This window comes from Ciconia boyciana, chromosome 8 (assembly GCF_034638445.1).
Source record: "Ciconia boyciana chromosome 8, ASM3463844v1, whole genome shotgun sequence".
NCBI lineage: Eukaryota > Metazoa > Chordata > Aves > Ciconiiformes > Ciconiidae > Ciconia > Ciconia boyciana.
Window position 1 is genome coordinate 52,920,522 of NC_132941.1, and position 22,521 is coordinate 52,943,042.

General features: G+C 43.0%; 1 protein-coding gene across 5 annotated transcripts in view; it reads right to left on the minus strand.

The window, feature by feature from the left end:
* Nucleotides 1–22,521, minus strand: part of SH3PXD2A (SH3 and PX domains 2A) — a 273,440-nt gene that overhangs the window by 14,772 nt on the left and 236,147 nt on the right. For 4 of the 5 annotated variants that reach the window (XM_072870728.1, XM_072870732.1, XM_072870730.1 and 1 more), the window contains 4 exons: nt 20,596–20,679; nt 8,369–8,486; nt 2,410–2,744; nt 1,502–1,551 (listed from right to left, as the gene is read on the minus strand). In XM_072870728.1, the coding sequence (XP_072726829.1) occupies nt 1,502–1,551; nt 2,410–2,744; nt 8,369–8,486; nt 20,596–20,679 (587 nt within the window). The remainder of the gene's footprint in view (nt 1–1,501; nt 1,552–2,409; nt 2,745–8,368; nt 8,487–20,595; nt 20,680–22,521) is intronic. The other variant, XM_072870729.1, reaches the window with a different exon arrangement.

Consider the following 22,521-nt stretch of genomic DNA (forward strand, 5'->3'; position numbering starts at 1 on the left):
ACCTGCATTTAAATTGCATAGAGGCTCCATGAGAAGCAGGACACTGCTATTTACAGGCATTCTGGCAGCATACTAGACTCCTCTAAAGGCACTCCACTGAGTGCCTTTACATTAAGCTATCACATTTTAGAGCTTGTTACAATCATTTTTAAGGTGATAAATGGGATAAGAGTCCTTTCAAGAATTTCAATATTGAAAGCTTTTCAGATTAGCACATTGCTCATCTACAGAACGACTAGATAATGGTGAAGCTTCACAGCTTCTGCACTTCACTGCATATGGTTCTAACACAAGAACTGCAGTATGTCAGGATCTCTTGAACATAGGTCAGACCTGCCACAGACAGACACAGGACAGCCAAGGACACAAAATGATCCTAAGCCATTAATGGAAGAAAGGCAAATTGCATACTGTGCTTTATTCACACGCTCCTCCATTTCTAAGAAATCCTCGTTGTAACTAACAATCCATGTTTCATCACGCACAGCATGTGGCATTTTACAGAGAATGCATCACTGCACCTTAGGAACCGTGTCTAACAATGTTATAATTGGATGTTTCTGCACTATAAATGCTGAAATACAGCAGAAGTGCAGCATAATAAAATGCCTTCAGATAATAGGATGGTTTGGATTAAATGAAGATAATTGGAAACAGCAGACATGTTCAGGGTTTCACATATATTATCACTGTTATTTTTAGCATGGGATTAAGTGTAGTAGTCTTGCCAAAACAAAGTCTAATTGAAAATAGTGCAAAGAGAAATAGGAAGACAATGCTAATATGCTATTCATCTAGTTTGTTAAGAGGCATCTCAGATGACACAGAAAAATTACAAGTCACATACTGCTCATAAAGGATACAGCAAAGATTAAACACTATGTATTGCCTAGTTATAAACTAGTTATTAGCATGACTTTTGTGCAAATAGACTACTGAGTAGTTCCTGTCTGAAGATGACAGTCTTAATCTCAAATTGGCCAAACTTCCACAATTCTAGCTTTAAGGATAAACAATCATAGGAGGTCTCATTCCTGTAGCACACATCCTTCCATAAGACCCCAAGTCACTTTAAACATACACAAGAGTGAAGCTTAGCCACCTCAAAGATGGTAGCAATGGAAGGAGGGAAGACGTTCCCAGTTGTTAAAGACAAGAGAAGGTCAAAAGATCCAGTCTGGGCTAAAGACACCCAGAGGAACTTTAAACCTTCTGGGTCAGCCAAACGGGCTTTAACGCTCATGCACAGAACGTAGCAGCTCTAGGATGTTCTCCCTTCAGTTCAATACCTGCTTAGTTGGGGCAACATTTTGAAAGACAGAAATCCCCAATTAACATTAGGACGTCCAGAGGTCTGCTCAATAGTTAAACAATAAAATGAACAGGTGTGCAAATAAAGGGTCTCTCAGATACCCCCCACACCTTGTATGGCTGTAGAAAGTCTCATAAAGCACCCACACACCTACCCCACTGCTAAAATATACCATAAACCAATACAAACCAGACTGGATTCTCTTCGTGGGGGCGGCCTTGTTCTTAGATTTGGAGAACCTGAGCAGGAAAGGGAAAAGGGAGAGTTTATTTAACTTTGTAAGTACCGCTAAACACATTTTTCAGCAGCTCTCTGCTGTTACACAGTTTGAGAATATTAGAAGTCAGTATTTGCAATATTTAAGGCATCTCTATGAAACAAGATAGGAAACTATGAGGGTATATTAGAAATACCAAGGTAGCTTAGCTATTCATCTTAGCTAAGCCAGCAAATTTAAGAGGAAATCACTGCCAGAAAGTAGTGGATTGTATTTTCTGCTGAAACTGACCAGCTCCATTGGAGATTGGCCAGCATAGAATTGGCCTAATACCTAGTTTTCCCCCCAGCAGTAAAAATAATCCACTAAATTAATAACACTCACACTGTCCTCTTTCATAACATCTTGCCATTCCTTGCACAGACTAGCGTTAGCATCTGCGTTTTGCAGATGAAGTAGTAAAAACATTATAGCAACTTGCCCCCAGGAAAACAGCAGAACAAATGCAAGAGAAGACATAGGTGGTCTCCTTGACTTTAACACACCATCACATCATCTGCATTACTGAGGGTGGGGAACACATTTTAGAGTGTTCAAAAGGAAAAAATCTTCTCTGGGAAAAAGAAAAAAAGTAAAGGTAAGATAAAGAACCACCAGCCAGCCCTTACATAAAGTGAAGTTAAATTTTATCACTGCTAATGAAGGACCATGCCCTGGAGTCCCTGCAGATCTACAGACAATGCAAACATCTGCTTGTGTGGACTCAGCTATAAGGCCAGGACACATGGGACCTTAGCTGACAGGCAATGCCAGCCCTGAAAGGTAGAAACCAAGAATTAATTGCAAGCCAGTGGAAACCCAGACTACTTTACTGCCTTACTTATTTGAGCTCTTTGTGGTGCTATCCTTGCTACGGCTGGGGATCCCTGGGCCAGTTTGGAAGCCTGCTTGTCTGGGGTCATCATGGCATTGCCATTAGAGTCATTGCACAGGATGGGCAAACTGATTTCCTTCTTGGTAATATGGGTTTCTGCAGTCTCATTTTCTGCTTGAGTTTCCTTGTCAGTGGATGATTTCTTGTTCAGCAGGTTACTGATCTCCATGATATTTCCTATGATTTCCACTGGCCCAGTTAAGTTCTTTTTCCTAGACGGAAGATCATCTTTAGCCTTCTTCAGATATGAAGCTGGGGCCCAGCCCTCTTTGCCTAGATACCTGCAGATGCAAAAGGAAACATCAGCACATCAAACGCAGCCTTCTCACGCATTTCAAATATAACAGCTAAGGCAAAAGTGATGGATGGTAACATAAAACAAATTTTGCGGTTCTCAGATAAGCTTTTGTGGTCTCTATCCATTTATTACCTATTGATTAGACATCTCAGTCAGCTGAGCTAGCAGTGAACTGTGGACTGCTGTTAAAAGCCACTAATCATCCTAAGGAAGGAGTCTCTCTGGATAAGAAATACAGTTACTCACAAGGCAAAGGGCTTCACCAGTTTGTTTTATGCCATGCTTAGACAGTACTAGGCAAACTCAGTATTTTCCCATACAGCAAAAAAAGCAAACTAGTAAGATATTTTAGTAGTTTTAATACTTCCTAGTGGCAACTCAAAATGGAAAAGGGCTCAAATAAGGGTGTACAGAGCCCAGTACAGACCCCCTACATCTGCAGTTTAAGGCCCTTGTGCAAGCCTCCCTCCTTGCAGTTATAATGATCACTGCCCCTCCTCCCATAACTCCCAGTCCTCTATGATCAGCTTCTCTTATGGAGAATATGGGACTCAAACTACTGCACCTTCCTCTGGCACTGCAAGGTCGAGAAACAATTTGACTAAAGAAAAATGGCTTTGATGGAGACTCATTTTCCTTAACAAGCTAGGGACTATTTGAAGAAATAAACTGCGAAATCTGAACAGACACCTGATTCCAGTATGTGTTCCCAGAGCACCAACCTGAGCTTCTCATGGTACTCTTCAAACTGAAGTCATTCTTCCACAACTGGGCTTTTGAGAAGATGATTTTTCTAACTCCTGCCATTCCTAACACCTCAGCAGGGACTTCAGATTACAATCTGACTCCAGGGAGGACCACGTGGATGAACTCTGCTTTCCCTAATGAAACCCTAACTTGCTACAGAGTGAGTCACTGAAACCCTTCTCTCTTTAATCTTTCAAGATACCCAAAGCAGGCACTTGAACTGTAAGTGGGAAAGCAGGCATCATTAAAATCCTGGTGCTTGGGAAATCTGCAGGAAATACAAATGTTAAAACAGTAGGACTCTAAGGCTCTTTAATGAAAATGGAGACTCATTAGACAGCAGAGAAAGGAGCCAAGGTGGGAGGAATATCAGCAAATCATTCCCTGGCAGATGAGCAACTTTGTCACGCCAACACTTGGATTCTGAGGTTTGTGGTGAGATTTCGGCACCAGGGCACACCCTGGGCTCATTCACCACATCCAGACACTCAAGAGTGGCACTGGGACTTTATTGGGGGAACAGGAAAATGCAGTGTAGGTTTGCTTCCCTAGACTTCTTCATTACTCTTCCTGTACAAAAGTAAATACAATCACTGTACTTCTAGCAATGACCACAAGGACTTTTCTGTTCAAAAATCTTGCCTTTTCCTCCCCTTCCATCTAAATCAGCCAGGATACTAGAGATGCTGCTTCTCCCTATATACCTGCCTTCTGTCACACACGAAGGCAAAGATATGAGATCTCCCTGCTCAGAGAGTTTAATGACAAGTTTTTCCAAAGATTCTGGTGTCAAAGGAAAGCATCCCAACAGCTCTGAGCTTTGTTTGCCGCATGGAGACTAACAAGTAGCAGCAAAATGATAATGACTTGATTTGACTTCCAACAGATACACAGCATCCAGCCATTGATGCTATGTCAAGATGCAATTTGGATCTATTCGATCCTGTCCCCTTTGAGGCTTTTCTGATAAGCCTCAAACCAAGCCAAAAAAGGAAAAGAAAAAAAAAAGGCCTCAGTTCCTGCCACGTCCCCTGTTGTGGCAAGGCATCTCTCGGTGCCATTTTCCAGCCCTGAAGACTTTTTGCTTCATCCCCTTTTGCAGTAGATGGCCCTTCTGCAGAGCTACTGACCAATGCTTTCTGCTGCCTGTGCATCATGGAAGTTTTTTAAAGGACATTTATACCTTTACATGATCTGCAGATGTAAAGGATTTCGTCTGTGAGAAAGCCACATTGGCCGATGCACTGAGCACTCCAGTTCCAAAGGTTATTTTCAACAGAGCTTGATTGTGCAAAATCAGCAAGAAAAAACAGTTTACATCCATCTTAGTTTGTGGGAGACTTAACATGTTTAAGATTAGAAAGGCAGCCACAGGCAGGTTCTGTACTGGCTTGTTAGTTCTCCTGCCAACTGTATGTATTTGGATCAGCCCATATAACCCTGCTGCTTCAGACACCTCTGATCTCACGTAGTTTCTCCCAATGAATAGTAGCAGCAATAGCTGGACAGTTAATAATTCTGGGCAACATACCCTCAGTAGAGAGTCTGTTGCTGGTTATTTCTTCCTGTGAGTTACCAAATTCAACCTGAAGTTAATGCTGAGCAGTAGCTGCCAGCAACCGCCAGTTTATTTGGGCAACATCGCAAATAAAAGCTACTTATGTAAGTCAAATAGGCTTACATTTTTCACCTTAGTCCTTGAATTTGGTAATCTCAAAGCCCTTTGCAAACATCACCTTAGAAGACTACTTGATCTCCCCGTTTTATAGGTGAAAGAACTAAGGCAACTGCTAATCAGCTTCAGAGAAGTCCTGAACCGGTAACAATTTCATGTCTAAGAGTTGAATCACAAGTATCCTTCCTCCATTTATATTCACAACATACTGGGGATGTTTCAAACCCCATCCTAGATACCTCCTCATTTCAGCGCTGCTAACACCTCCCAACTGCACTTCATTCACATGGGCTGAGGCTCAGAATGAACCACAAAATGAAGATGCAGACAAATAACAAAAGCTTTACTTAGCATATTGCTACTTACTTGACCTGCAATCCACTTGGGCACCATGACATTATCTCCAGGTGACAGTATTTGATACAAAGTAAGATCTAAATAAAGGATCCTAATGCCAGCTATGATCATACTGGGAAGCACACAGATCCACTGAACTTAGTTGAACTTAGTAGAACCGTAAGAATAATCCCAGGTCAGAGCTGCTCTTTCACTTCTCCAGAGTCCCAATGATTTTTTTTTTTTAAAGTCGTAATGCACACAGGACAAAATAAGGAACACACCAATATCGCCTCTAGCTTCTACAGCATTGAATTTGGAGGGTTGCAGAATTAGGTGCAGTGATGTGGTTCCTCGGTGATTCCAAAACCCTCCCTGTTTATATTACATGAAGGAAAAAATGGATTCAAACCATAGGAATGTTAAAAAAAGTTAGAAGTGCCTCTGTGAGTCTGAGTCTGAGAGTCACATCTGCTTTCCAGCTCCAGAGCACTGGAATTACTCCAGAGGGAAGCAAACTAGGGGAAAAAAAGAAAAAAAAAAAAAAAAAGAAAAAAAAAAGAAAAAGGACAGGAAATGAGGATCAGCACATGGCCAGGAATTTGGGGAAATTACATATTTAAGGTGGAACAAACTAATGTCTTTAAGGTGGATTCCATTTGCAAGCTGCTGGATTTGTTTTTATTTCTACACATTGATGTGTATGTTCAGTCTCTGTTACCCAGCCCAGCAGACAACAAGGCAGCAGGATTCAACTGCAGTCTCTTCCTGCTCCCTCTCCCCTCATGCTCACTGCAGAAGAAGGAGTTGCTCCTTTTAAGGCACTCAATACTCAGAAAAGCGTATTTCTGCAGAAGAGGAATCCTTTTCTGAGTGCTATCTAACAATATTCAGAGCAGTTTAAGTCTAATAAACAGCACAAGAAGTTGGAGATCAGCTACCCAGGCTGCAAAGGACTGGCTTGCAGGGATGGATGACCACATCAACATTTCCAAAAGTGTTGCCCATGGGAAAAAAAAAAAACAAACCAACCCTATTTCATAAGAGCAGTTTAATCCTCCAGCAAGACTGCAGCATAGTGCTCCAGAGTAGCACAGAGGATGATGGCTGACACCCAACACACTTGTCACACACATATGGGGAGCACCTAACCCACCTTTCAACAAGAAGAGGGGTTGATCAACTCAAAGTGCCTCTTACAAAAAAGCCAAGGGGATGCTGCATTCCCCAACTACCATTGGGTGTCTGGGGCATCCACTGTCCTTCCAGCAGATTACCATGAAGGAGCCACTTAAGCCACTGCAGCAAGTGTCACTGTCCACCAGAATGCACTTCTGCTATACAGCAACATGTGTGGTTTGGGTTGGCCCAAAGGAGTGTGTGAAGAAAACAGAAAAAAAGAAATTCTGCTTAAGGTAGAACTGTTAATATTGCAACGGGGAACCTACAGTAGTAATAAGGCTGCATTTCAGAAGGAGAATACCAAAATAAACTAAAGATGTCTTGCAATGTTTCTCCCCTCAGAAAACCTATGTGCTCTTGATTCCTCTATCTGCAACTTTGGATTCCACTTCTGTGAATGATTAAAGGAGAAAAAAATGTGACCTGACCAAACCCAGGCATTTTTTAGTTCCTCCTATCTAGAGTGCCTTCCTGGCTCCACTGCTATCTTTATTAGCCTATTCCCTCTATGGGAGCATTAGATAGAAGAAGAAGAAGAAAAAAAATAAGTTTTCTAAGTAAGGAACATCAAGAAAAACAACAACATTGCTTCAGTCAGCATTTTCATAGTCCTCATTCATAGCTGATAAATCAAGTAGAATTCAAACAAAAGCAAGTTCTGGCTTGGGGAGGGAAAGGGGGAAAAAAAAAATCACTATAATTACAGTCTGAATGGAAAAAGATGACTAGATGAGATGTTTTGCACTGCCTGAGAGATAAACCTTCATTTTTGTATGTGATACAACAGGCTACCTGTTGTATCACACCTTGTTTAAAGAGAAATGGGATGTCACAGCAGTGCTGGATTCACACATAGATACAAAACAAGGGGCAGAATCATGAAAGAGCACTAAAACCTAAATGCTGCATGAACCTAGATGGAGAAAGCTCTCATTAAGTAGTCATCCTGACACCATATATCACTATCTGAGACATATCTAACCTATATTCTCCCCATGAGCATTTAAAAAGGGGATTCTTAAGTCACAAGTCTCCTCTGTGACTGCTGTTTCAAATACATAACGAAGTTTGATACACAATGATAACTTTGCCTGCCCTTGGAATCCACTCCCTCTACATTAGGAATATCTAATGTGGACAGGCAGAAATCAGGCAAATTAGCTGAAACCATCATTAAGTTTAGAAAAGGGCTATAGCCAGCAAACTGATCTCTTATATCCCTGAAAATAGCATTACCTGCCCCAAAGAGCTCAAGAGATCACAATCAGCCTTTCAGCATTGCTATAAATAGATTTAAACATGTTGCAGAATAACTCTTATACTGGAAACACATTAAAATTACACACAACAGAAAGCCTTGTTAGGTTTCACAGATCTTAACTCCAATATGGGCTTTTAACTTCAAGGAAGAAAATAATAATAAAAAAATCTATAAGTTCAGGAATTTCCCCACTGGAATCATCCGCAGCTTTTGCAGACACTGTAGTGTTACTTCAATCACCATTGTATCATCTTAACCTTTTCTTTACATTTCTTAAAGAGGCATTATGAACAATTTGGGCTTCCTTGCCCAGCTACAGAATTATTTAAATGCTAACATTAAGTGAATGATCAGAAAAGCTCATTGTCACAGGTTCTGCAGCAATCTGGCTGCATGGCTTCTTTACCTTATGTACCACCATCCTTCCAGGTTCTTTTGGATGACCTCCACGGTGACCCCTTTTTCGAACCCAATCTCATCCTTCCCCTGGCTGGCGTACGGCTGGATAGTGACATATTTCTCTTCTAGTGAGGGGAGAAAAGGCAACATCAGTTAGGGTCAGAATTAGCCCAGCTTTTTTCCTGTTCTGCTTGCTTTTAAACTGTTATGCAGTGATTACGTGGAGCCATTACAAAAGGTGGAGCCCTGCTCAGGGGCCCACTGATTATTTATGCTGACGACATGATAGATAATCAGCCCCTTGCCACTACTCTGCTGCTGATAATCACAAAGTGTTTCCATGCCAATAATGACACAGAGTCCCCAGAGAGCTCCCCCCCACCCAAGTTCCTCGAGTGGGTAAGGGAGAGGATTTGAAGCTGGACTTAACTCCCATACTGTAACTTGACAGAATCAACCTGGCTGCCAAATCAGCCAAGCGTCACCGCGGGAGCTCCAGCCAGTTGGCTCTTTTGAACACGCACATGGCTGCACGAAGCATTGTTTTACTGAAACCAGAGCCCTGCATCCTGAGAGGGACCGATCCTCCCCAACTCAGAGGGGCTGGCCCATCACGCTGCTCTCCTTACACCTCTTGAACAGTGTGGGTCTACAGCAACGAGCTTTAAACAGCATTTAAAAAGTGACAAAAGAATGTAAGGGGTTTGCATTTGACAGGAGATCATACAGCATCTTGCCTTCATGTGTCGTGAAGTGTTTTGCAAACATACTTTGGCTAGACCTCACACCAGAGAAATACACGGGTGGCAGTGGAAAAGGAGGGCCAGAACTTAAGACACATACTTCAAAAGCACAAACTAGATTTCACGTATGGTGTTTGAGCCAAAAACTTAGCATCCCTATTCATCTCCATCGGCTATTCCCTTCCTGGCCGGGCAGAAGTGAGCAGACTTGCTGAGAGCAAGCCAATGAGCAGAGCAGAACAGACACTTTCTCAGCATCTTCCTCCACCCACCAGGAGTCATTTACTGTAGCATTTCCATCACGCTCAAGGCCAACCTTTTCCTCTGTTAGCTTAAAATTACAACTGGCATTGACAACGTGAACTACCAGCCTTGCTCTGCAGCGGCAGACACGGAAAGACACAAACCCCTCTTCTGAACCCAAGCTACAGTGCATGTAACAGCATGAGTTTCTTCAGCTAGATCAAAGGTGGGGAAAGCAAGCAATAAAGCGCACCCCAACTGGCCTTCCTAGCACTTTCCACTGGCAGTTGCAACAAGGCACAGCCAGGAACAAATAGAGAGTTGTCAGTGCACAGGAACAGGCAGGAAATTAAGTGAATCCAGAGCTCCTGATCACTGCAAAACAAAGGAGCTACGAAAAGGTTGCAGCAGCTTGAGGCAAACACTCTTGGAGAGAGTGAACCATCTGTTTGGTTTTGTGGCTCAACTGCATTTTGTTGCTGGGCAAAGCATGGAAACTTTAAAGAAAAAAAAAAACCTTACTGAGACAAAGTAAGAAATAATACCTCAGAAAGGAGGAAAAAAATGTTGGCAGAGCATCTGATGGCAGAAAATTCAGCAAAGCTACATCTCTGAAGTCAACTTCCCTCCATGGGTTGCATTTGCATCCTTCTAATTCTGATGGGGTAAAACCCGTCAAAACATTTGCCTCCAAGAGGAAAATACTTTCTCCTGCTCTCCCCTAGAAGGGCTGCTTTAGCTGTTTTATCACTGGTAAGGAATTCCAGCTAGTCTGTAATTAGCACTATCAGAATATGACACCTTCCCCACAGAAATACTCTACTACAAGATGGGGCCTGACAAATAAAACCTGGCTTCAAAGTCACAAGACAGTTTTCCTAGCCGGGTTTCTGCTCTGCGCGGTAAAAGCAGACTAATTTTTCCTCTATTTCAAGTGACTGCTGCTGAAGGAGTTACGTGCCCAGTTTCCACTGCATGCAAAGCCCCAAGCACTAAAGTGAACTGCAGAAGATCCCTGTGCAGCTAGATCTTGTCCCCGAGAGGAGAGGGCCGAGGGAAAGTTCAGGTGTGCAGAGCTGCAGCACTGTCCAGATACACATTGCTTCGGACACTTCCAGGGATGTTTCTAGGACAGTAATAAAGAGCTAAGCCACGTGTTTGCTTGTTTGCTGAGTGTTGGAAGAAGGCCCTGCTTTGTCTCTCCCCCATAACAAAGCCAAATTATAACCCAGGCTATCGGAGTTCACCCTTGCCACTACAACTACAACAGAAGTTTCTCTGTTGATCTCATTTTTCCTCCACATAAACAGCAGTCCCTGCTGCAGCTAAAGCCAGATATTCAGCTCCTCTTGCTGGGCAGAGCGGTCTCAGTCTTCAGGGATGCGACCTCCCTCCTTCTGCAGAGGACAGGGTTGGAGGCCAGGAGTGAGATGCTCACTCTGGGATTTCAACACAGCTTTCCAAACTCCTGCTCCAACAGGACTTCTCCTGTGTGAGGAACTGAGACAGTGGTCACCCATCAACCCCAACAGTGTTTCTGAGTCTGATCATTCAAGAGAAATCAAAGTTTGGGGTGAGTGTCCTTTGCAAACTAGGATGCAATCACCTTCCAAACATTAGATCCCTTCCTCCCCCCCAGAAACCCACTCCTTCCATTCCAAACATAGATGAGCGGCTTGCCAGGGAAAACAACAACAGGTCCATGCAAGCTACTACAATAGCCAGCAACTTCTGCAAACACAACTTCTGGCCTTGCAGCCATGCATGTGGGCAAACATCACTGCTCTACCTGTTCATTACTGCCTTCCTCCCAGCCACTGACTCCTGGACTTCCCTTCCAGTTAGCTTCAAGGTAAGGCAGAAGAGCAGAGATATCCTCCAACTCCTCTCATTCTGGTCAAAACAGGCCAGGAAGGACTGACCATGGTGTTGAGGTGGTGCATTGAAAAAGCAGCTGCTGGCTGCATGGAGAAGCCATGTTCTCAGCTGAGAGCGCTGCAGCCTCTTTCCTGAGCTTTTCACCTTTGCTCAGGTTTACTGAGGAGAGAGACTGCCCTTGAGCAGCACTCTGTCCTCAGTATTGAGATTACTGCTTTGCATGTTGCTGCTCTCACCTTGCTGCCTTGCACACACCACACTCGATACTGCCTACCAGTGGCTCTGAATGACCAGAGACACTGACCAGCTCTAGAAACTAAAACAGAGTTCCTAAGGAGGATGGAGCCCCATCCAAGTACTGTGACACTAGGATGCACAGGTGAGACTGGTGGGCTTTTCTAAGCTGCCACTGCTTTAGCCTGTCCATAAGCACCTCTGTTGCTTATATCTTCAGTCTTGCGGCTTTCAACTCAAGACTACTGCTCTTTGAGAGGAGAGCCTTCAGGTGATTCCTCCCTACACAGAGGGAGGGGAAAAAGAGACTGAATGAAAGTTGGAAGGGAAGAGAGAAAAAAAGTTCTTCCATGAAGCAAGTCAACAAAACCAGTGTTAAAAATTAACTTAGAAAAGAGGGTCCTACAATGTTTTTGTTTAGCAGTTCTATTTTTAAGCCTACAGATCAGAAACAAGAAGCCACCATTACAATTTCCCCTTGCAAAGTGCTTTCACAGCAAAAAATTACAGCCATTTCCAAGATTACACACATTTGGTTTCTTTCAGTGGTGCAGGGGATACCACAAACATACATGAGGTTTGTAACTTAAACAATTTTCTGGAGATATGGGCCCCCTTGCAACCAAAGTGTCATTCTGTTTTGCTTCTCAAAGACTATCTCTAGCCAGTGGATGTTTTGTATAAACCAAGATTTGCTGAAGTGAGCAGTGGAGCTTTCAGTGGATGTGTGACTTAAGAGGACTGATGTAGCATTCAACATATCAGATTACTATTCAAAAGTCTTTAAGAGAAGATATTTGACACTTCATGAATGATACATAAAGTTACTGGAAAGACTTAGCACAGATGAATGGTTTCATGAGAGAATCAGCAGCGCATCAGCCAGTAGAAAGACACTGCTCTGAGTTACACTGACAAATCTGAAATATCATGCTGGTTTCATTCAGATAGTATGACAGGCAATGGTATAAAACACAAGTCGGTGAACCATCCCAGACCTACCAAAGTTGTATGCCCAGATCTACAGAGAACACAAAAGTGTTTAATTTTAATTCAGTTTTGACTTAACAATTACCAGCAAAAAAATGCAAACAAAAGTATAATTTGTATTCCCCAGCTGCAGCTTCCATTACATCAACTTCACTGTTGAGGTCAAGTGGGCAAAATAAACTTTACTACACGCTACAAAGCACAGACATCAGCTAGAAGGCTGCACTCTGGAAATAATGGGATGAGAGTCCTACTCCCCTTCAAGATCTGCTGAAAATGGCATAAAGGCACCTCTGTTCTTAATGTATGACACCCAGAGATCTGTTAATAGCTCAATCAGCCAACTTCACTTATATTTCTTTACTTCTAATTTGCAGCTGAAAGATACCTTCCCCAGCTGAACTGATAGAGGTACCTCTACTGGAAATTTAGCTGCACTAGTAAATCTGAACAAGGCATGCATGAAGAAGCAAAGCCTGTTTGTCAAAGAGCTACAAAACAAGTCTGTCACATCATGCGTTATCCAACTGCAACCCACTTAGCCTGGAAGGAAAGGATTAGCATGTGTCATTCTCCCCCCTCCCTGGACACAGACACTATTTAAAACATGCACAACAATAATTTCTGTACTGTTTGGACTATCCAACTCATACCACCCACTTGTAGCTGTGCTCTGCCCAGCCCTCCCAGACACCCTGGCAGCCCAGTGCTCAGTCCACTAATTATTCCAAAACCTCACTTCCCTATCAATCTTTCTCCTCCCCAAAGAAAGGCAGGCTTCTCTCTAACTCTGGTCCTACCTAAAGTCTCCTGAAGAAAGACAGTAGAGGCTTGGGGCCAAAATATAGAGACAGATCCTGGTGGATCACTGGAAAAACAGTGTGGACAGCAGAGGACAGTTCCCACGTCCTTGTAACAGCCCACAATACTACAGAGAGGGCTTTTTCTAGCAACTGAGATGTCCCCCCAGCAAGCATAGCAGAGGTTGCCACAGTCCAGTTGAGAGGTGTGCATATATACAGGACAAAGCATGTGAGCTGTACAATGCCCTGCATTACAGCTATTTATAGTATGTGCTTTGTACAGATGTACGCAACCATGCTATGTTCAGCAGACCTGGTACAAGGAAGCTGGTGGTATTTGAGAGTTATGGGTCACTCCTTCACAATTCACAGACATCTAATGCCCTTCCATGGCTGTCAGAAGAAAAAAAAATGCCAAATCATCAACACAAGCATTTTGCATCCCCTCCAGCAACATAACAGTGTTCTGCCAAGATGAGCCCTTCCTAAACATAAATAGCAATAGCTTTAAAACTAAAAAGCTGCTTTAAGAACACAGTTTATGAATGCATGCCTAGTGCTGCAGCAGCTGAGACTGTTCCCTTCTCCTTCCTTCATCCTGCCTTGCACCTGCCACCTCTCCTTGCACACACAGTTCATGACTCTGCTGCGAGATGGACTTGAAGCCAACCTGACCAAGGAAAATTTAGTATGACCCTAAGCTGGGTTTGGTTCATTGCAGATCTGCATGAGTGTACAGGAGAAGGGAAGATGCTGGGGAAGGTGATACTGGTTCTTTCAGTGGTGGCACCACAAACTCTGTGTAAAACTTTTCTCTGTACAAAGCCAGGCCAGTTTCAATGCAGCTTCACTTAATTTTGAGGAAAAAGGCCTATTTCTGAGACTGCTGGAAGCAGAGTCAAGACACTCCTAGGAAACTTGATCTAAAACCAGGCTAGGATAATTTAAGAGTGCCCACACATCTTCTCTCACCTATTTTAAGATGCAACTTAATAAAGTGCAACTTTTTGCATAAATAGGAGTTATAATACAGCTCAAACCATCATACAATTTACAGCAGAGCAAGATGACTTGTAGGCACCTTGGCAATGCTCATCAAGTAGTGAAAGGTCACCTTTGCAGCCATAGTGTAGTGGGGACTGAAATATTTCTTCCATCTCATGCAGCCTGTTCAATGGCTATGATACTACATACTAGTCACAGAAAAAGTAGGGATGCTACATTTAACTTGTTAAAGTTTAGGAGGACTTAATGCCAATTACATTTATTTTTGGATAATGGCAGACCATGACAACTGTGCTGTGTTTTTTCCTTTTGAGCAGGATTATAGCTTGTAACTAAAGAGTCAGCACATGTGTCCATCCCATCACACTCCCTTTAATCAGCATATACCCAAATAGGTTTTCTTTTGTTTCACTTGCTATATTTCTGTCTAGTAGTAAAAGGGGAATCTCAAAGAATTTTTAGGCACCAGGCATGGCATTTTCCGTATCAGGTGACCCACTAAGACACCTCTCCCACAGAAAAAAACTCAAAACAGCTAAGATGAAGCTCCATCTGTTCCTGAAGAAATGGTACCTAATTGTCTGACAGAGCAAGACACTAAACCTGACAGCTTGTGAGGCTCCTCCAATCCCATCTGTCAAACCAGAATTTCAGATTTCACATGTGCACTCGTGCACACACATACTACACATTAAAGTTATGAGGTGTCTTGAGAAGGCAACTTGGTCCCTCCTCTGGCTGTCTGGATTTATACTTACTGTCAGGTCAAGGAAAGCAGACCTACGGTTTTACTGCTTGAGTTGCAATGTAGAGGTTCAGTAGCACCTTCCAAATCTTCCTTATTCAATCTTCCCGATTCCCTTGGCACTGGTTATTTCAGATTCCTCCTAGTCTGTCACCAAGGTAACGGTTCCTTTCCCCAACATCTTCAAAATCCTCTATCACTGCTGCTCCTCACCACTATAGCCCTTCAACCTCTTGTGCACAGCCACTACAGCCACCTCCTGCCTCCTTTGCTCCCTTCCCAGCCTTTCAGCACGCTGCTCTTGCCCAAGGCTCTTGGCACAGCAGCACTCTGGTACTTCAGCCAGACTTCAGTCGTCCCATCTTGAATTTTCAAGCCTGTGTGCTCTGCCTTGCTTTAATACCCTCCTACACAATCTCACATGCTCTGCTCCCTTTGGATTTCCCACTCCTCCAAATCCTTTCATCTTTTCCCATTCAGCCCCATGCCTTTCTTATGATGCCTCATCAACCTGAGCAGGCTGCCTCCTCTGTGGTATCAAATAACCTGAAACTCTCAAATCCTTCCTAAAATAAGCCTTACCTACTCTGACTTCCTGCCTTGCCAAACAAGCTTAGTTTTAGTCTTTCTCTAAAAGCTTTTAAAAATACCAAATAAATATCACTTTCCACTGTGAAAAACCTTTTGGTCGTAATAAGATGCATGCCAAATTGCCACTTGCCCAGGCTCCTTTGATGCGCAGATCTTGTTCTCTTTGTTTAGGCTGTAAACTATTTGGGACAGGAACCTTGCCTTTAAGCAGCTAAAATACCATGCACGTTTCCAGGCCTGCATAATCAGTCTCATCTCTCCCAGGCAAATGGCCAGCGCTCATACGTTTCTGCTTCCAAGTTCTAAGCACCCCGTTTCGCATACCTCTCCTTCACCTACATTTTATAAGTTTGTTTTTTTCTGCCTCCATAAATAAGTGTGGAAGTTATCTGCAGCACTTCAGAAGCCAACCAAGTAAGGGAGTAATATCCTTTGCTCAGCTGGTGTTTGTACATGCCCCCAACTTTCTGTGACCCCATCCTTGTTTGAAATGCCGGTAAGGGTGGGGATAGGGGGGAATTGGGCTAGAAATTAGCCAATTAACGATTTCTCAGAAAAATGCAACAGCCCCAACCCTACATCTTCCAAACCACAGAAGAATTTTCTTTCAAAATACTTTCCCCTCAGTCAGCAGTCTGCGCTCGCCCTCCCCCACTCCTCCGCTCCAGCCCCCCTTTGTCAGACCTGCTTCTGGAAAAACTCTTGCTGTTCCAGAAAGCGATGCATTAATTCAACATGGACTTTGTTTTACTTGTCTAAATATTCAGCAAAGAAAATAACTGTCCACAGTTATCAAATGTGTTCATCTGCAGACAGGAGCTCTTCAGCCTTTGTCCCTCTCCCCGCCTTTTTTTTTAAATAACAGAAAACCTCATGCCAACAGACAGAAAAGAACAATAATGACATTTCTTCCAAACAGTTCTGTATTGCACATGCTCTTTCTTCAACCAGCAAGGGGCAATAAACATTTACTACTTTCCTTGGAGCACAGAGGAGAAAAAAAAAAAAAAAAGAAAAAGAAAAGAAAGAATAAACTAAGTCTGAAGCTGCTCTGTGCTGGTTTGATTTAGCATGGCAAAGCAGCCTTGTGCTGTGAGTGACAAACATTTCACCAGCATCAAGGACAAGCAGGGAAAGAGAGTGAGAACAAAGGGAGAAGTCCTGTGGGTAATGAAGGGGCTGCCCAAGAGGGCAAAGTGGCTCTGGTGGGGTGCTGGAAAGGGTAAGAGTGCACACCAGCCAGGCTGAATTACCAGTACTGATCGAGGGCTCTTTCCACAGCTAGAAAACTGGCTGCAGAATAACCCACCCAGGCTAGGAGATGGGGTTCAAGTATCGAGACCACTGGGTTACACAGCTGCCTTCCCTCTATACCCCATCCATCTCTTCCCATCAAGCTCCCTCTCTCTATAAGTCAGGCAAGCAGTAGGAAGACCTACAGTTTCCAAGTTCTAACTTTAACTCTTTCATTGAATAGCTTATTTCTTGTGCTAGCAGCTACTCTGAAATAATAGGCTCATTTGGCAGAAATTCAGCCCATATGTCACTATATTTTTGATATGAATAATTTTAAAGTACTTTCCTGCATTGTAACAGCTCCAGTTGAAAGTGTTGGGCACAAAACCAAAGCAGCAATAACTTTTGTCAACTATCTGGCATATAAAACAGGCATGTAAACCCCCACTTTTCCCAATCAAACTGTAATAGCACAAATGACTTCTCATGAAATCAGCCTGTAAACAATCCCAAGTCCTCTTCCAGGGGAAGTTCCAAATAAATGCATGTGTAGAATTAGCATTTCGCCCAGTACAAGAGAACACAAACTCTGCAGCTTGCAGGTCTAACAAGTGTCAGGACTGAGGAAAACTACAAATGTTCAGGCTTCTCCTCACAATCCATATTTGTATTACTAGTGTTCCGTAAAGCACAGACAAAAGTTTAGAAAATGTACCACATTTAAAAACATTTAACATTCTAAAAAAAAAAAAAAACAACCCCAAAAAAACCCAAACCACCCCCCCATCAAGCTCTGAAGATACATAAGAAACATAAACTAGTGTAATCTCTTAGATCTGGGCACACCACGGATCATTTTAAAGAGAAAAGTTCAGCAACAAATGTCATCTGTTTCTCTTTGTAAAAACAGACTACAGCTGTTCTCTTTGCAGATTTTTTTTTCAGCTTTAAAGAAGGAGCACTACCATGATATTCAATAATTTGTCTTTCACGTTTCTTACTCACAGACCTGGTAACATTGCTCCCAAATATCTGAAGTTCAGGGATGCTTAGCCTCTGCAAATGGCTTTGGAAAGGGTAGAAATAAGCAAGCCATATGTTACCCCTGATAATTCTCCCCCATTAGGCAGTCTGTAACAGGGAAGTAAACCCTTCCCTTCTGCACTCAGGCTTTTCCAGTGTTTTTAACATCCAAGTCACTTAGAAAATCCTGGCCTTCAGAAACAATGCTTAATTCCTTCAGTTCTGGCTTTTAAGTGGTTCTATCATAGACCTAGTCAGTAAAAATGCTTATTAGTGGTACCCAAGCATAAATACAAAGGGAAGCATCCTTTACAGCTTGCTTTTAAACTCCAGTGAACTCTCGGAGCTAACCCTTCCAACAGCACGGACTATCTCAAGCAGAATGTCGCTGGGTGGGAAGAACTTCAGCCAAAATGTTTAATTGAATTTATTTCCAAGAAAGAGGCCAAGTGGGGGAGGGGAAGCCGTTTTGCCTGTGTTGAACAACTCTGGCAACCTCCTCTTTGAGCAGCTCTAGTTCTTCTGTGCTTTGGAGCAGGAACTTGAAGGTTGGCAGGGGGGTGCGTGTGTACACTTCATGCATTCTGTCATTTCTGTGCAAACCCACCCAAATTTGGCCTTGTTAGAAGTCTTTTGGGCTGGGATGGGAGGGAAGGAAGGGAGAAAGAATCTCTCCTGACCTCACATAAACTGTGATCTGTTAGAGAGCAGCAGGCTGGACAGCCAGAGAGACTCATACTTTCAACAACTGCAGTTTGGAAGGGGTAGGTGTCTGTACAGGCTGCAGCTATGCCAGATGATGAAGCCACTGTCTCCAACCTGCCCCCCAAGTACTCAAATCACTTTCTTTACTTCCCATCAGCCTGCTCCTGTAAGAGCTCCCTAACCTACTATTTCAGATGACATTAAACAGCTTATTTTTAGCCAGCCTGGCTAGCTGTGGCTGAAATGCACTGGAGAGAGCTTATAGAAGCATCTCAGCCATGGAGGGTGCCCCAAACCTTGAGATGCTGCTGTTTGTGCCAAGTTCAAGTGCTGAGATTTAGTTTGAGATAAAGCACATACTCCCCAACACACTCAAAACCCCAGCATTGCTTGGACCTAATAGGGAAGAAACTGTTAAGGAGCAAGAAAAAGGCAGGAATAGAAGAGACTAGGGGAACCTGTGGTGGGGAAGACTGCCAGGGAAAACACTGTGACATTGGCCAGAGGGCAGCTCTGGAGAAGATGCACACAGATGGTGGGCATAAGAGTGCAAGAGGGAAGACCTGGGAATGCAGCTTAGGTCCTTGAGTCTTACCAGTTGACTATAAGTGAATGATCATGCAGCCTTAATATTTTATGGAGCTTTGTTTGCAATATTGTATGAATATGAAAGGATATATTTGTTTAAACGAGTAAACAAATTTTTTAGAAAACTGATTCCCAGAAATTCTCCCAGTTAAATTGCCATGAAGTATCTGGCAGAGTTTGACAATGCAAAATAAGTAGCTCCCAAACTTTTGGGGTACAGAAATAAGCACAAACTCTTTTTCACAAGCCAGCGTGTGTGCTTACGGGTTTTTATTTTTTTGGTGCCTTCAGGGTATATTTCGTGGCTGAGAAGCAAGACCTTGTCTTCTGAGGGTACTTCCAGTTGCTGTAGGGTCAGCTATGGTAGGAAGAACACCCCTCTTGTTATTTTGGTTTCCTCAATAATACTTTGAGGCAAAGGTAAAAGGTCACTGGAAAGTTACATGTGCTTGACACACACGAGTCTGCACGTACAACTACCACCAAATCCAAGAGAAAATAAATTTGCTACTTTAAAAGTGCATTCTTTCCTTAGTAGGAAAAGGTACCTTTTCCTCATCTGGGAAGCTCCTCTTGTGCTTACATCTGGTTCCATCCCCTCAGTAAGGTTGTCTGAAAGTTACAGAGGTGCAAATGGTGCTTCCCCCCACCTCCTTCCTTTTTAAAGTGCAATGAATACCACATCTGGACAATCTTGCAAGAAGGGGAAAAGGGGATAGAAAGGGGTACCTTTACTCTGGGAAAGATGATTCACATGCACTGGAGAAATGCTTGGTTTGGAAGATTACTCAGACTTTAACCAAATGCAGCTTCAGAACACAAGGTGTTCCCCCCCCAACCCGCCATGCTGCTCCCTGTCAGACCAGCAAAGAAAAAAAAAACAAACAACAAACACACCAAACACCAAAAAAAAAAAAACCCCAACTGCTACCGGTGATATTTTAAACACTTGGGACTGACACCAAAAGCTCCCAAAAGTTCTAAAGAAGTCTGTCTTTAGTACCAAGCGCTGCTTGCAAGTAAGAGAGGGGACTGAAACTGGAATGATTCTCATCTTTCCACACCAAGCACTTTTCCAGTGTGCACATTTCTGATCCTGACTTTTTGGCATTCTTCTTATTTTAATAGCCCTGAAAGTATAACTTGTCCTTATTGAGGTAGGAAAGGCTGAGTACGAATATGCCCAAAGTTAAAACACAACAGATGTGAACTTCCCCGAGCAGCACAAGGAGTCAGACTGCAGAGTTACCCTTGGTTATTAGCCTCCAGCTCTTGAGGTGCCTAACCCTGGCTCCAAGACACCCTCAAGCTGTCACATCTGAACTCTGGAGCTTCGGCCTCTCTCTATCAGATCGCCAAAGATGCAGACCCTGGCGCACAATAGCCAAAGCTGCAGCATGGCTTTTGGTGCACCCTTAGGGTCTGGTGCCATAGGAAGCTATTAATTCACCTCGACTCTGCTGCCTGTTGACTATCCCGCCCAGCGTCCATCGCCGGTCCAGGCGTCTCAGGTGAGCCTTGCGTCGCTTAGAAACTAGTTTGGAACATGGATGGAAACAAAACAAAAAAAAAAAAAAAAAAAGAGAAAAAAATGACGGGAGGGCGAGGAATAAAAACAAAACATGGCATTTACAAGCACTGGTCTTGTTAGCAGGAATGGGTTAGGTGGGATGCAGACATTTTGTTTTAGTTTATATAGTACAGTGGAACAAGTTAGTTTCTTGAGCCTGAGCAACGTGATCCACCTTGAACTGTCACAAATTGCTACCCTTGCTATTGGCTTTCCTTAAAAAACAACAACAACAACAACAAAAACATACACACACCCCAAAAGAAGCTGCACAACTGAAGACAACTTGTCCAAGGAGGCTGCAGTGGCAGGACTTACCAACATCATTGCTGTTGCATCTCCTAGTTAGGCTGCATGATCTTTGGAGAATTCAGTCTACGACATCAAACCCAACAGGGCTCTAACCCTCTCTAAGCAAATTATCACACTATAAACAAAATACAGAAAAAAAAAGGCAGCTTCTCTTATGTGAGTTCACTTGTAACAGCAGCACTCAGGAATGGAACCCAAGCGAAAAGTGTCTGACGTCTCCTTGCTTGCAACATGTGACTCACAATCGCTGCCACAGGTAATTCTCATAATCCAAACTTTTAATATACCAATTACAAATATAAGGAAAAACCTCACCTTGCAACTACTGAGCAGGCTCAAGAAGCTAACAAGCCAGAACTGAGAATTAGTTACACACTGAAAACAATAATTTATGCTTAAAATATAAACAAAGACAAGACACCTATGGAAATGACATTTTGAGAGCAGCTGTGCACAGAGGACACCACTTGTTTTCTGAATCACATATGTAGAACTGTACTCAGTTCCTTCTGCTTGTGAAGGTGTGAATGACACAGGAACCATTGGACTGGTACAGAAACACAAACACTTCCCTTTTTCCATTCAAGGGCTTCCACGCTAGTTTGGCAACCACTGCAAGGGTGCTTGGTGCTGCCACAAAGCAATGCAAAATATTACACTTCAGCTATTGCTAGGGTGCAAACACAACTGTTTTGCTAGTGATGCTGGGAAGCTGTTCATAAACTCTGATATCACATCATTAATAATCACTCAATTCTGCTTATGTGCACGCATTTGGAGAATATACCCTTATACTCATGAAAGCAGACACCATTGTCTTCTAGAACTATATTCTGTAGACAATTGGGCACAGGAAAATTATTTGATTGGGGAATGATTAGCTGAACAAGTAAAAAATTAATGACTTCCCCAAAAAGTGGCTTTTGCCTTTTTGCCCTTCATATCTGTCGGGCTTAGACCAGACTTCTGCACCCAGCTCACTCTCCTCAATTTCTCCTTTGCTGTAAGGCCTAAACCTTCCCTAGTCACCCTAAATGGAAGTGTGGTGAGTGGTGTTGAACAGACACAATGTCTAGTTTGTGGTACTCTGTACTTCCCCTTTGATCCCATGTGGGTCAAAGAAGAAACACAAATTTTCAGAGGAGATGGATTTCAAGTTTATAGATCGCTGTGGTTTTGGCTAACAGAAATCAGTGATCCTCTTGGAAGCCCATGGTGGCACAGAAGATGAGCTGTCTTCACTCCTTACTGGTCATGTTTTTCCTACCAATTTGTTTAACCTGGTGGTATTCTCCAAATCAACAGGACCTTAGACTGCCAGTTCCACACACGCTACACAAGAGGCAACACAGGACACCTCACTAGACATACAGATTACAGCAGAGAGAGAAGCTAAAGCTAAATTCACAGTAAGGCTGCTTACATTAGGACGTTTCTATACAAGAAGGGAAGAAATGAAAGATGTTGAACTTAAAGGCTTGCAGGCAGGAGGGG